At 37.2% G+C, this 14398-nt stretch overlaps 2 protein-coding genes and 1 long non-coding RNA gene across 3 annotated transcripts; all 3 read right to left on the bottom strand.

Annotated features, from left to right (window-relative positions):
- Positions 1-442: 442 nt before the first annotated feature.
- Positions 443-1761, bottom strand: LOC141835337 (F-box/kelch-repeat protein At2g44130-like). Its single transcript, XM_074722785.1, has one exon. The coding sequence runs from the start codon at positions 1692-1694 to the stop codon at positions 561-563; it is 1134 nt and encodes a 377-aa protein (XP_074578886.1). The 5' UTR covers positions 1695-1761; the 3' UTR covers positions 443-560.
- A 4479-nt stretch (positions 1762-6240) lies between these two features.
- Positions 6241-7004, bottom strand: LOC141834365 (uncharacterized). Its single transcript, XR_012602323.1, has 3 exons — positions 6940-7004; positions 6695-6760; positions 6241-6620 (listed from the first exon to the last, which is right to left on the bottom strand). It is a non-coding gene; the product is annotated as an uncharacterized LOC141834365 (long non-coding RNA).
- Positions 7005-8199: 1195 nt separating this feature from the next.
- On the bottom strand, positions 8200-13815 carry LOC141834492 (mannose-P-dolichol utilization defect 1 protein homolog 2-like). The gene is made up of 8 exons (XM_074721815.1): positions 13545-13815; positions 10977-11130; positions 10766-10838; positions 10547-10613; positions 10376-10435; positions 9368-9428; positions 8967-9008; positions 8200-8444 (listed from the first exon to the last, which is right to left on the bottom strand). Exons 1-8 carry the CDS (start codon positions 13695-13697, stop codon positions 8200-8202), a joined length of 855 nt encoding a protein of 284 aa, XP_074577916.1. The 5' UTR covers positions 13698-13815.
- Between the last annotated feature and the right edge of the window lie 583 nt (positions 13816-14398).

The following is a 14398-nucleotide window of genomic DNA, read 5'->3' as shown; positions in this document are numbered from 1 at the left end:
TTATCACATTTGCCCCAGTTGAATAATAATGATGTGTTCGATAATGATGTTTTTTAATCTCTCCATGTATTACTTTAATAAAACAAATTAGTAATATTAAAACTAATATTAAAAAAACACCTTTGCACATTCTTTTGATATTCTTTAAACGAAAACAACCTTTGCACCTCGATAATTTCTTCAAATAAATTAATATTAAAAATATTTATCGATATTTTTGATTCGTACCCCCTAAAAATGATGTTTTTTAATCTCTCCATGTATTACTTTAATAAAAACAAATTAGTAATATTAAAACTAATATTATACCTTTGCACATTCTTTTGATATTAAAAAAAAAGAACCTTATCATAACCAACTCAGGATTAAAAAAATATCAAAGGATTACAATGGCATATTCAAACATTCTTTTGATATCTCTCATGACATTCCAAAACACCTTTGCACATTACTAATAATATTTCATTGCGTAAATATCGCTAACATTAGTCACGTAGTTATAGAGACTGTGGATCAGTCCCGGGAGAGTGGGTCGAACCGTCCCGGTCGACGGTTTTAATTCAAAGTCGAACCGCTGCGGCGGAGAAGACGAACCCAGTGAACCCCACCGGAGTCTCGACGCGGGTCCAATGCCTCGAACCCACCTCCAGTACACAACCCCGGTGGTCAGCACCGCTCTCCTCCTCGGCCGCCGCCATCACGAACACCCTTTCCCTGTCTCCGCCGCCCACCGCCACAGCGGCGCACGGGCTCCGCCCGCCACGCTTCACTCCCGCGGGGTGCGGGGCCACCTCCTTCCACCCCTTCCCAACCCCCTCGTACTCTCTCACCCATCCCTCTCCCGTCGCTTCCCTGCCGCATCCCACGCTCCACATCCTCCCCCCCGCCACCCCGACGTAAGCGGTGCCGCCCGCCTCCCACATGCCCTCCTCCCTCCTCCACTGTCCCGCCGCCGTGTCGTACCACTCCGCCGCCTCCACGAATCGCCCCTGCCCCTCCGTCCCGTATCCGCTCACCGCCCAGAACCGGCCCCCCGCCTCCACTCCCTGGCACTCATCCCGCTCCTCTCCCATATCGGGAAGCGCCGCCCACTCATCCGCCGACGGATCGTACGTCTCCGCCGTCCGCAGTGCGTTCTTCTGCGCGTCGTGACCACCCGCCACGAACACCTGCTTGCCCACCGCCCCACACGCGAAGAAGCTCCTAGGTTGTGCCATCGGCGTCCCTCGCCGCCATCCGCCCGTCGCAGGATCCAGAATCCGGACCGCCGCAGTCGGATCCAGGCTCACCGGGTCCCAGCCCCCGAGCAGCACCACCTTCCGCCCTACCGTCGCTATCTGCGCGAAAAGGGGCACCGGTTCGTTCGTCGCCACGCGGTGCCACGACCGCATCGTGGCATTATAGGCGCTCAGTCCGTGCGTCGGCTGCTGGGAACCGACGCCCCCGTGCTTCTCCCCCTCCTCCGCCTCACCATCCCGGCAACCGCCGCCCTTTCCGGCCTGAACGAAGAAGATCAGGTCCTCCGCGGCTCCGATGCGATCCCTGTGGCGATAGAAGTGGGAGGCGCTGACCAGATTGCGCCAGCCGCGGCAGACGAGTCGGAGACCCGGGTGGAATCGGACCATGACTCGGGCGAGGCACTCCAACGCGACGTCATCCGGCAATCCCGGTATCAGTTCATGGTAACACTCCATCCTCCTTTCTCTCTTCCTCCCGTTAACGCTGTGCACTTTAAGTCTTTTCTACGTTCTCGTGCTTATCTGCAATTATTGTGGTGTGGGGAATGAATGAATGAATCGTGCTTGGGGGGTTTAAGTAGCGTAGTGGAGATGAAATGGAGTTGGCCTATTTGTCTTCGAGCAGCGCTCGTGGCCTTTGGCATGGAATTGGGAACATGGTTGAATGTTGTTTGGTACAAGATATTATCTTTTAAAAATTACTAGTTATGGTGATGTTGTCCTATGAATCGAAAGCATCATAGGGGTATAATTATTAGGGAATTGAGAAAGCATGACTCATGTCGGGATTTTGGACGAATACAGAGAAAGTAGGGATGAGATCTTCACTTGCAAGGAACGACAAAAGCCTTCTAGAAGCTTTATGAGCTGAGTGGAATTTTGTGGTCCGACAACCCATCTCATGGGTAGGATTGGGATCTCGTAGAAGACAATGATTTTGATTTTAGTTGCTAAATAAGTTGCACATATGTGTATGTTTGTTCGTCTCAGCCAAAGGAATATTTCTATTCTAATGTCAGTGAAGATGTAGGATGGGAACATCATCACATCTATTTAGAAAATCGGCCTGTTTAAATCTCTCCCACGTGAAAAGACCGCTCAGTCACCGTGATTGAGAAGAGAAGGCTATGCGAAACATTTCTCTTTGAAACAGTAAAGAGAATGACTCGACTGGGAACACTTTTCAAACTTCATCCCATTGCACATTTAGAGAATTTTTAAGACACTAAAACTAAATTAAGATAGATTACTCAAAGCACCTTTTCCTAATCAGGAAATCTCAACTTTTGTAGATATAAGATATTTAGGTTGCTTCATCAGAATAAATTTCTTGTTATGCTATCTGTGAATGTGAAAAGCTTCCATATATAGCACTAAAAGCTTTATTTATTCTAATTTCAGTTGATTTAGTAATCAATTGGCCATCTTCAACATGGATCGTTATTTATGCACTTTTTATGACATAGAAGGGCACATCAATCAGCCAAATTCAAATTTTACATTTCCTTGTTTTTTTCCTGCTCAATTTGGCCTTTGAATTGTTAACCTTGGATCAAGTATGTAACCAGTCCCGCTACTAGTCCATTGGAGCTAAGATCATAATAGTTCAGATCCTACTTGTTAAACATCAGTTATTGTTGAGTTCATGTGTTCCGTATACAATTATGAATCAGAAATTGTCAATAGATTCCATCCAACCACATGCTATCCTTCTAGAAGCCTGCTAAAGTGGTAGTGGTGGTATAGGGTCACATCATCCAGTCCTTACGTAGAGATAGAGATCATTTCATCCTTACCGTGGCACTGCAAAGGCACCGTACTAGTGCTATGAAAATGGCTTGCGTTTTCTTATCTTTTCCTCTTTTGAGATAGTGCCTAATGTCGTCAGCATCTCCTCCCACCTCAGCCATTTTCACCACTGATGCTCTTCTAGAAGCATGCTTATGAAAAAATGTTTTCCGGCAGAGGTGGTTAATTGTGCTTACTTAATCTCCATGATAGAGTAGTTTTAGTTGCACTTGGAGATGGAAGCATGGCTTATGCTTGAGAAATTCTAATGCTAGTAAAGCATGTTACTATGGTTTCTTATCCTCCTTTTGTCGTTGACTAAGATATCAAAGATTCTAAAAGAAATATATGGAACAATGCTATCAAAGGAAAGGAAAAAATTGGGTGGATCAATAGTAAAAGGATTTGTAGTTAGAATAGAGGTTACAAAAAGAATGGATGGATTACATCGAGTGTTCTCTCCTGTTGTCAGATCCTCTTTTATTGGTCTTTCTTGTGGTTGTTAAAATTATTTTTCCAAACTGATAGTATCAAGGCATTTGGCAAAGGAACAGAGTTTATAAATTGAAAAAGTTATTTTATGGTCTGAAGCAATCACCAAGATAATAATGGCATGTGATTTTAATTAATTAAAAAACTGTAATGATCTGCTTCACTAGGCCACTGTTACTCTAGCAATTGAGCTTGATTCTGAGACTGTTTTCCTTTGTAGTGATGCAACAGTCCAATCTGCATTCTGACTTTTTGGACTACTTTGTTATCTTAGATAATCAAAACTTCAACCAATTAAATAACTTAAGATATCTTCTGCCATGTTAATCCATTGTAAAGAAACAAATCTGCTCTTGCCATCTTTGTTCAAAATGGAAAATGTTTTAAGAATTTTCTTTTTATACTATGTATTTGCCAAAGTTTGTAATTTTGATTAAGCAATTAATGTCTAATCTGTCATTGATCTATTAATTTAAAACCATTATAATTTAAAACCATTATGCACTATTTGGATCATTTGTTCTCACTGGTATTTATCTTATCTTATATTCTTGAGAAAAATTATGCAAGATATTGTCAACCAGGTAATCCCAGGATCTCCAGGAGATCGTGCAGGATTCCAACCGGGTGATATTGTAATTGAGTTTGGTGGCAGACCAATTGGAGAGATTAAAGAGGTAATTCCACTCAAATATTCTGGGGACAATCTTCATGATTGGATACAAACTTTTATGCTAAGTATTGTCCGATTTGTTTTAATAGCAATAATCATCATAAATCTTCAAATTATGTTGGCGTAGCAAGTATTTATATTCAATACCACCATCATCATAAACCCTTATGTGAGTAGGGCATTCAAGGCGCTCTGTAAGTAGCCATAATTCCTATTTAGTTTGAGATTCATTAAAGATTTAATTTTACAGGAGATTTCTTTCTCACTGCACACTGCAGTTTTTCTTAGGTTTAATGCAATTTTTGTTGATGAGAGTTAAAAAAAAAATCATGTCTGTAGCTTCTAAATCAGATTGCACCAATCACAATTTTCTATTGAATTCAGATCATAGTAGATATCATAGAAAGTTGGGGTGCCTCTGAAAGTTCTGGTGAAGCAATCGAACAACAAAACGGTCACATTAACTGTAGTGCCAGAGGAAGCTGACACTGATATGTGAGACATTACAGAAATATTGGCAATTTTTTTCCCATTGTCACAATCTATCAGTTTATTTGATACGCAAGTTAGGCCATTTACAATGATGAGGGTTCAAGTGCGTTGTTTGTATCTTTAGTTTTGAGGTAGTTCTCAGCCATGGTCGATAACTGTAAAATTTGAGGTGTATTTTGTAAACAGTTGATAAAAGACGAACCTACCAGGAGGAGAATTTTTTTTTTCTTGCAATATTTTCTCTCACAATTAAATTTGTATAGATTTATCGATTTGATTTTAATATTGTAAGTTGATTTCTAAATTATTTGCATAGTGAAAAATGTCATTAAATGTTTAGTAGATTATAATTTTAGTATAAATAATTTTCTTCTAAATATTTGTGGATTATAACGGACGAACGAATTATTTGTTTTTAGATTAGAAATTTTATGGACGGAAATCATATTACAGGTCGTTGTCATCGTAAAATATTAACTTGCAAATTAATATAATTTTATTAAAAGCAAGTTTCTAAAAAAATAATGTTTGGCCGCGATAGAATAAACCGGTTACCAATGAATAATGCGGACGCGATCAGATAAGACGATTACAACACTTTGGAGTGTGTGTGTTTTTTTTTCTTTTCAGAAAACAGCTAAAATTAAATTTTAATATTATCAGATAACATTCATAACTAAATATATTTTTAGCTACAATTAACATAGTATAATTATAAATTCGAACATATAATTATATTTTTAGCTACACTTAAAATAGTATAATTATTAATTTCTTAATTGCACTCTATCTTCTTTTCATTATTCATTGGCAATACAAATTTTATAGAATAAATTTCTACTGTATATATAGTATTAAAACTTTAGTAAATTATATATTCATATAATTAAATTCGGATTAAATGAGATTAATAGGACATTTTGAACTAGATCTCTCAATCGGACTCAAGATCTATATATACATATACCACAAATCTTTTTGGAACTAAAACTGTTTGAATTTTAAGATCAAATCACCATCCAACAAATTAATTATGTAGTAAGTTATAAAATATTTGCATTGATTTTTTTTTCTTTCATCGCAATGTCCTATTTTTTAGTGCTATAAAAATAGTTTTGAGTGATTTAAGATTAATAAATCTTTGGAAACGTATATATATGGTAGTATAAAAAATATTTAATTATTTTAACTTAATAGATGGATCAATTTCTATCATCATATTTATATAAGTTCCTTATTCTAAATTGGATCATACATCAACAATATCTGCTTCACTAAAGTTGAAGGAAGAGAGGTACGACAATTATTTAGAACACTGATTTCTCATGAAAGTCAAGTTCAAAGTCTCTCTTTTCCTTTCATTTTCTTTTAAAAAAAAAGATTTCAGTAAACACAAAATTAAGTTATTCATTCTAAATGATAAGCTGAGTAATTAAACCTCCAAGTCCATCAGTTGACTAAACCTGCTAATTTACTAACCTTTTCACCTCACACCTCTGAGTTTCTTTCTTCTTCTTTTCCAATTTAATTATCAGCAAATTAAAGAAGAACTGACTGTGAAAATGAAAGCCATTTCGATACTTAATTATGATATACTTACAAATGAGAGGGAGCCATGCCCTTTATGTCTGAGTGCATGAAAGCCAGGATCATCAGAACAACAAGTATGCCAAAAGGAAGCAGCAGCAGCATGGAAGGTGGAGGAGGCAATGGAGGCAGTACAAGAGGAAGGATCAAGAGAGATAAGGTCAGTAAGCCAAGAACTATTAATGATCGCACGCTGAAGTAAGATCTGTCGTCGTGAGGCTCTTCTGGCGAATATTGCATACTGTGTTCCTCCGTGTCTGAACCTCTCGCCAATCCCTTCTTCTTCTTCCCTTCCCCTTCCATCAGATCAAGTATTTAACAGTCTGAGAGAATCCTTTGTGTTCTTCTATCTGAACTCATACTTCATCATTAACAACAGTCTATGAGAAAAATTAAGCGTGATTGGATAAAAGAAAAACAAAACCTTTTTGTTGTTGAAGAAGATGTCGGGCTCTTCATGATCCAGCAGTACTGTCTTTTGAACGCTGATCTGAATCAATTACCAAAGCATTAACTTTAAGGAGGGGGGAAAGAAAGGAAAGCTAATTAAATTAAAACCATAAAGGCAGTAAGAAATCATACCTCTCGATCAGCTAGAAATGATCAAACAAGCTCAACACAAAATCTAGCTAGTGACTGATGCATGAAAAGCTTCTATATATTGTTTACCTGTGTTTGGTGAGGAAACTTTGAAGGATGATAAGGAGAAGCCTTGCAGACGTTGCCAATTAACTGGGAAGGAAGGAAGGATGCAGACACTGCTTTTCCAATTGTTTGAAGTATTGTTTGAGTTGAGGACTGCGGTGTGGCATTTTCCAATTGCCATGCAAGTGGTGGGGGTGGCGATGATGCAAGGTCGTATAATTTCTTTGTTCGTCGGGGACAGAAAAGCAGTTTGATGTTTAAGGTTCCTCTCCCCTGGACATCTTCTTGCCATATTTTAATCTCTGTCTTATCCCCCACCTTGTCTCTTCCTACATCTAATCAATCACCCGTCAGCAAATGAAATTGGGTTCTTCTTTCTTTCCTTTTTTCTTTCGTTTTTCTTTCATTGAATAATCAAGCTGTTGATTAGTTCTCGATGACTTGCAAGTTAATTGTGGTTTTCGTGAGAGAAAGAAACAAAACGTACAATGAAAAGTAATCATCAGTTTTTTGGATGGATTGTCTTTCATTTTATCCATGTCCATCACATTGTTCATTCAATAAACATTTTAGAATGCAGAAACAAATAACTCAATAAGTAGAACAAAAAAATTACAAATAGTAATGTTATTTATTTTGAAACATCGAAAGTATTTAAAAACTAAATTTCTTAATGAGCAATGTTAGTTATTTTCGGTAAATTCAAAATTAGATTCAAATACAAATTCAATATTAGTTTCATTTTTCTTTCAGAAATAATCCATATTTCCTAGAAACTTTAATGGAGGATTAATTTAAATCGATAGAATATAATTTAAGAAATCAACGTCATATTGATGATATCAAAGTTAATTCTGGAAATAACTTTTAGAACACTTATAAAAATCGAAATTCTTAATTTGCATTCGTAAATATATAGAAATTGCGTTGTCGTTTCAGTTAAATTCAAAACTATTTTTTTAAAAAAATGTTTTTTCTTTCCAATTTAACGTCATTTGTTACTTTTAACACTCTGTTCCGATGTCTTTAATGAATGCAATTATGTTAATGGTCTTAATGTTATTCATCAGTAATCATCATTCATGATACAACACAGTATTGATGTGGCTTCCAACATCAATGTTCTAACATCAACTAATAAAATAAAATTGGATTTCACTGAAACAAATGAAGCAACGAAGACAACTGGATCGAGCAGAAATGACAAGTTACAATTTCTTGTAATATATGAGAAACATAAAGTTGGACATTTAGGAAAGCTCTGAAACCAAGTAAAAATACCTACTAAACAAAGCAAAAATAACGCAATACTAGCAAGGTGAATTGGCAGACCAACAAGCATTTTAGTGGCACCACTGGAGTGTGATCTTCTAACAGAGAGCATAGATTGATAGACATATCAGCTGAAGAAGATGCTTGTTGGTCTAATTTTCTTTCTTCTCCATTTTTCGCCTTCGGTTTTTGGTATAAAACTATCTGGCTTAATATTGTGCCGTTCATCACGATGCCGATGATTGAACCCATAATCACTTAATATGGATTAAGGACAACAAAATGAAGCAACTTTCTGGCCAAAGCACATCTAAAGTCAACTGAGGGAAATCATTTTGCAAAAGGCAAACTGGATGGAAAAGAAAGTGATAAAGAAAATGGACAGAGGCACAGTTAATGATAACAGCCTAATACCAGAGGTGCATTATGGTAGTGCTACAATGTGTCTGAGCTACATCGTAATTTCTACCGTAAAAACTTCTAAGTAGAGACGAGATGATCTATGAATGAACTTGAGCATCTCCACTGGAATGACTAGTCACTAATACCTATATTGATCCTTGTTCACAAAACAGAACAAATCCATATTAGGGTGTCATTGTGTTGATTGCAGCAATACCAGAAAGATTGACTCCTGACGTACAAGGACAACAGGAGCATCTCCATTCGAGTGACTTGTCACTAGGGATGATAAGAAGCCGCTAATAAGCAGCAGTTAAAATTAATAAGATGAAGAAGGTAAAGCTGAAGTATATTTTACTAGGAAGTTATAAGGATACCACTAACTGGAGCATTTTCCTGAATGCTGGTGAAGACTCTCACTGCAAGATGAAGGAAAAGTAGACAATGTATGAAAGTTGCACAAGAAAGCATCAACAGCAACACAAGAACTTGAGGATGTTAATTCATGACATCCTAAGTAAACATCATTTCCTAGTTCAGAATAGATATTCGTTGATCTTTAAAGCTTCACACACACACTTAAAAAGTTGGTGAAATTCTACTAATGATTGGACAAGAAAAGAAACAAAACTAGTTTGTAGTAAGCTGCATCTGCCAAAAGGTTGACAAAATCAAAGAAGCAGTTGCTAAGGAATTGCTCCACATTGGTAATGAAAGATGATGCAAAAAACTAATTAAATGATTGATCTCTTTTCAAGAATCACTTGCGAGAGCATACCTATAGAGCCAGCAAAATTCATAAAACAAGTCAAGAAGCTCAATTCTCCAGTACTCTTATTCTGCACAAATTCACGTGAGAGAGAGGTAACAGACTTGAGAACTGAATGAAGCTTCACTAAACATATATTAATGTCATCAAAAACTACTACCTGAGCTGCAACCTCATCAATTTTTCAGTCATTTTGTCACCGTTTTCTTCTAATACAGTTAGTTTGTGGACACTAAAGTGACATATTTGATTGAATGAGCAATGCAATATTTCTTCAATTTGGATGAACTCATTATAAAGTTATAGATATGCATCATGCAACAGAAATGAATATTTCAAGCAAAATGAACCTGGACTAAGAAAATAGTATCCTGGAGAAGTATAGAGATAATTGCAGGATACAAAATTATTTAAGACTTGTGCACCTGTGTGCATAGATAGACATGATCAAGAAATGGAAGGCCATATGACCTCCAGTAGGTAGCAAACTAGTAATTAGAGAGGTCATGAGTAGGCTATAACAATGGTAAAGTACTGCATATGCATTTGCAAGTACTGAAGCGGTTGTATGAATCAATTGTTATGTAAAATAATGGTAGGCATATGAGGTCCTAGAACTACAGGTAAAAGATTCTACATTTTATGTGCTCATTTCATTTTCAGATGAATATTTTTCTTCCATGGATACATTATCATCATAATATATGTCAATTAATATACAATCATCAATATGTAGCATATCAACCATTACTAGATCATGCTGCTAAAATAAAACAGCCACATATAAAACTTTTAAAGGATCTTAAAGTGATAATCCAGTACTTAAATCAAAGTCTGATCATGTAGCAAAAATGAGTGGTGGAACATAGCAGGCAACTTTGTTTAGTCAGCATAAAGGATATATTATATAGTAGAAATTGAGAAACTAACCAATTATCACACACACTTATTCTCATTTGATGAAGTGATATGCTAGAGATTCAATATATAGTTAAAAACTAATAACTTTTAACTTACTTTATAGTTCGTCCATATTTGTGGTACTCTTGCGGAGAAAAAGATGAAATGTTGTGAAGCCTGTAAAGGCAAATGTAACAAGATGTGTAAATCAGAATATAGCAAGGATAACACTAGTAACAAGTAATAGTACTTCAATATAACTAAACAGTAGAAGTGACTTATACTTACATATAGGGCTTCAAAAAGAAATGGATCAATCTGACCAGCAATAATAGTTGGTGCTATAGCACAATACCTAAACACCCTTGCTTAAGGAGAACAAGAAATGATCTAGAGACTTTTAACTATCATAAAGCGTTGCTCAACATAAAGATTACACCCAATGTATTAGGCGGTCATTTCAAAAGAAATATTCAGCTATCAGATGTCCAACAATATAGAGGATACAAAAGAGGTTTAATCCAGGTTTTTCCTCCAAGTGGCTGAGAATAGTAGTAGATAATTGCAACTAGAATTATAGCTGCGAGTAAAAGAAACAAAGGCATCCATTACCATTCATGAAAAGAATGCAGAAATTAATAGAGTAAGGAAAATAAACATGACAATTTTCAGGGAATTTATTTAGTGTAGTGTCACTAAGATAATGTAGCATACGTACCTTGGATCAAGAGAAACAGTAACTCTCCATAAGCAGAAAATGGAAGCTCCTTGTGGACACAATATGCCAAAGCAATCGTGTAACCCACCACTTCTAACTCGAAAGCCACAAGACTAAGTCCTCTAACACTATTGTGCTTCAAGATTTTGAGAATCTGCAAGCATAAAAGTGGTGGGGAATGAGTTCAAACTCAGTGTTCTAGAAGCAAGTAGGTTAGCAGAACTCATCAGTCATAAGAAAAAGAAAGAAAGAAAATCATGCATTGCAAATTTCATGGGCAACTGCAAACATATCCTATAATAGAATCATGATTAAATCCTAGAGATTATACATCTACTTCAAAAGGTTTCCAGTGAAAAATCAATATGCAAGACCGACAAGAAAGGGCTGTAAAGAACATTCATAGATGAAAATTTTTTAGAAGTACAGTAGTTATATAACAAATATGTACACTCAGGAACAAAAAGCAAGATTCTCATGTTTCCTAATTAATGTAACATATATTCTCTTATTATATTCTTCACATGTTCTTCCAGATTCCAGGAAGACAAGTAATTAACATTTGTAGTAAGCTCAAAGAAAGCTAAATACAAGAAATGGGAATACAGTATGGTTGAACCATCTAGCCATGTTATGATCTCCTTATCACTGGATTTTAAAAGTCCCAGATCTAGGACCTCAAGGTTTTTTAGAGTGCATACTGTCAGTATGCATCTAGATGTAGAAGAAATATAGACAACAGAAATTAAATCTGAAACTGAACAACATCACGCATAAGTTTTTTAAATGAGATCAGAAACAATAAATAAATTCCAGAAGTAACAACAATATGAAAGTACTACAATAATTATCTTATGTGAGGATACAATGTATTGTCAGAAAAAAGTATATAAACGAAAGTAATATCAGTAAGATACTAAGAATAATCAAAACTGCACAAGGCACTATGCACTTTATTAATACCAATATCACGAAGGTAAATTTCTTTGGAACCCCAGACAAAAAAAATGACAAAATTTAGGTTTCTCTTCTAGAAGAGAAAAAGAACCAATGTCATGGACTGTCAGTTCATTTGCTCTTGACTAATTAGAGCATCTCAAAAACATGACCTGATCAAGTAATTGCTACTTGACTAGATTGCAAGAACTCTCAAGAATAGATCTCAAAAAAATAAAAGGCTTCTCTTTAAGTCTTCCACAACCTCCTTAGCAATCAAAAGTTTGACCTGCAACTTGTTAGACTGCAATTAAAACTCTATGAGAAACTGCAGAATTTTTGTTTACTGGAAAGCAGAGGTTTAATAGATTGTATGCACATGCCACTAAGTTAATAGGTCCCAAAATGATTAAAGAGATAAGACCTCAAGACTTGGATGATAAACATGTAGGTTTTTTCAGCAAGAATCAGACCTCACACACAACCAACAAGCTCAGCACAGCCAAAAATTACATCTTAGGGTGTTGTTTTTTATCTCTTGGACTTTTACTTATAGTGGCCATTAGGAGAGCTGGTTGTGGTTTTTAACCTTAATAACCTTGCTAAAGTTGTGACAGAAACTCGGGTGCATGCAGAGATTGCTGGAGACCAAAGAGCTTGTAGAGATAAAGAATTGCTTCTCAAGAATAACTTTTGATCCATGCAACATATGAAGTAATTGGCTTTTCCTATTTTCTTTATTGGTGTTAATAGAGAAATCTAGAAGATATTGAGACAACTTTTTGTACATGGTTTGAGTAAATGACTTGTCTAGAATATTGTGAACTTCTCTCATATTATTTGAACTTTTTTCAAATAGTAAACGTAAGCCAGATTACATGATAAAGCTTTTATATAGTTTCTAGTGTGTTTGTAGATGTTGTGTACAATTGTATTTTTTACGTAGGATGACTTCACATTGACGGCTATAACGCATTTTAGGAACACTTGTTTCTATCTACATAGGGTGGTTAGAGACAAACGATTCAAGAATCCCTCTAATTGAGATTGATCCAATTAATTAATTCTTGATCATGTCAAATGTCAATACCAATAACAACTGGTGCTAGCGGGGTCTCAACCCCCAATAGAAAATAAAATAACTGTCTACCTTTCACTGCTTCTATGCAGACAAGAATTTGCAAACGAGTATTTTTAACAATACCTTATAATTTTCAAAATAAAATGAACATCAAAACAATTTGAACTAACACAATACAATCTAAAAGCCTCGTCCTCTCATGATCTTCTATCACAACCTCAGGACCAGCTATTTTTCTCATGCAAGGTATATCTCAACAGAACCTCTGCAGTTCCTTTCTAATGGTATCTAACCTATGCCTTGTTCCCACTTGTTTGAGAAAAAAAAATATCGTGGCTTTCCCTTCCAAATCCTCTATTGATCGCAAGTATGAGCTGATCCAAGACCACACAACCCACTACACTTAGAGGCCCAAAACTACAGTGAATCATAAAGGTCAGTAGAAAAAAAATGGGCGAAATTTGACAAAAATCGTATCGACCCAAGTTCGAATAAAGAAGAATTAACATTTCCGCCCGCGTTTGAATAAAAAAGTATTGGAAGGACCTGACCTGAGGGAGTTTGACGGTGGTGGAGGCAGCGACGATACAGTAGCCAAGGAGCTTGGATACGAGTGGGAGCAGGCAGTCCTTTTCGGGAAATTCCCATGCTTGCAGCGCCCCCAACACGCACCCAAAGTTCATACCTAAGATCTCCAATTCCATCTCCGCCTCTCGTTCCTCTTCGTCGGCGTCGTCGTTAACAAAGTCGCTCGGACGTGACGCGGAAGACTGGATCTACGGCGGCGGCGACGGTGCTCGGGTGCGTCCTGCAAAATTGGGCTAATTTACCGGATCACTCCCAAGTTTGTGGTTTTACCTGCTCGCGTCTCAAAATTTTCAAAATTTACGGTCACGCCCCTCTCGAAAATTATTTCCACAATTATCTGAAAAGTTTGTCAATCAGACGCATTGTTCAAATATAAAATGAAGAAGGGCGTGCTCAGGAAATTAAACTATTATGAAGGGGCTTTTCATGGTGTTTTCCGTGAAGGTCCTTTCACAGCTATTGGATCCGAGTGGTAGATCTCGACCGTTAATTTATAAACGGCCCGGATCGATTCCCCTCGCCGATCTGTTTTCCCGAGCAACTCTTTCATCCCCTCTCACACTCCGTGCACCGACCTCACTCTTCCCTTATCTGGCCCTTCGCCGGTGTTGTTCGCCGGAATCCAGATTCCCGGTTTCCGACCTGCCCGGACTACCCCATCGCCATCGCTCTCTCCCAACCATTCGCGGACTCTTTGGCGTAGCCACCCTGTCTCATTGCCTCTTCGCCGGGCGGAAAGCGACAGAGTTGCCTTCATCACCCTCTCTTCGTATTTCACACTTCTATTTCAGGTAGCATTTCTCCCTTCTCTCGAGCT

The sequence above is a fragment of the Curcuma longa genome, chromosome 9 (genome assembly GCF_044706935.1).
Source record: "Curcuma longa cultivar G26 ecotype Majalengka, Jawa Barat chromosome 9, ITB_CL_G26_1.1, whole genome shotgun sequence".
Classification (NCBI taxonomy): domain Eukaryota; kingdom Viridiplantae; phylum Streptophyta; class Magnoliopsida; order Zingiberales; family Zingiberaceae; genus Curcuma; species Curcuma longa.
The sequence above is the reverse complement of the archived record's forward strand: the minus strand, read 5'-3'. Positions and strand labels throughout refer to the sequence as shown.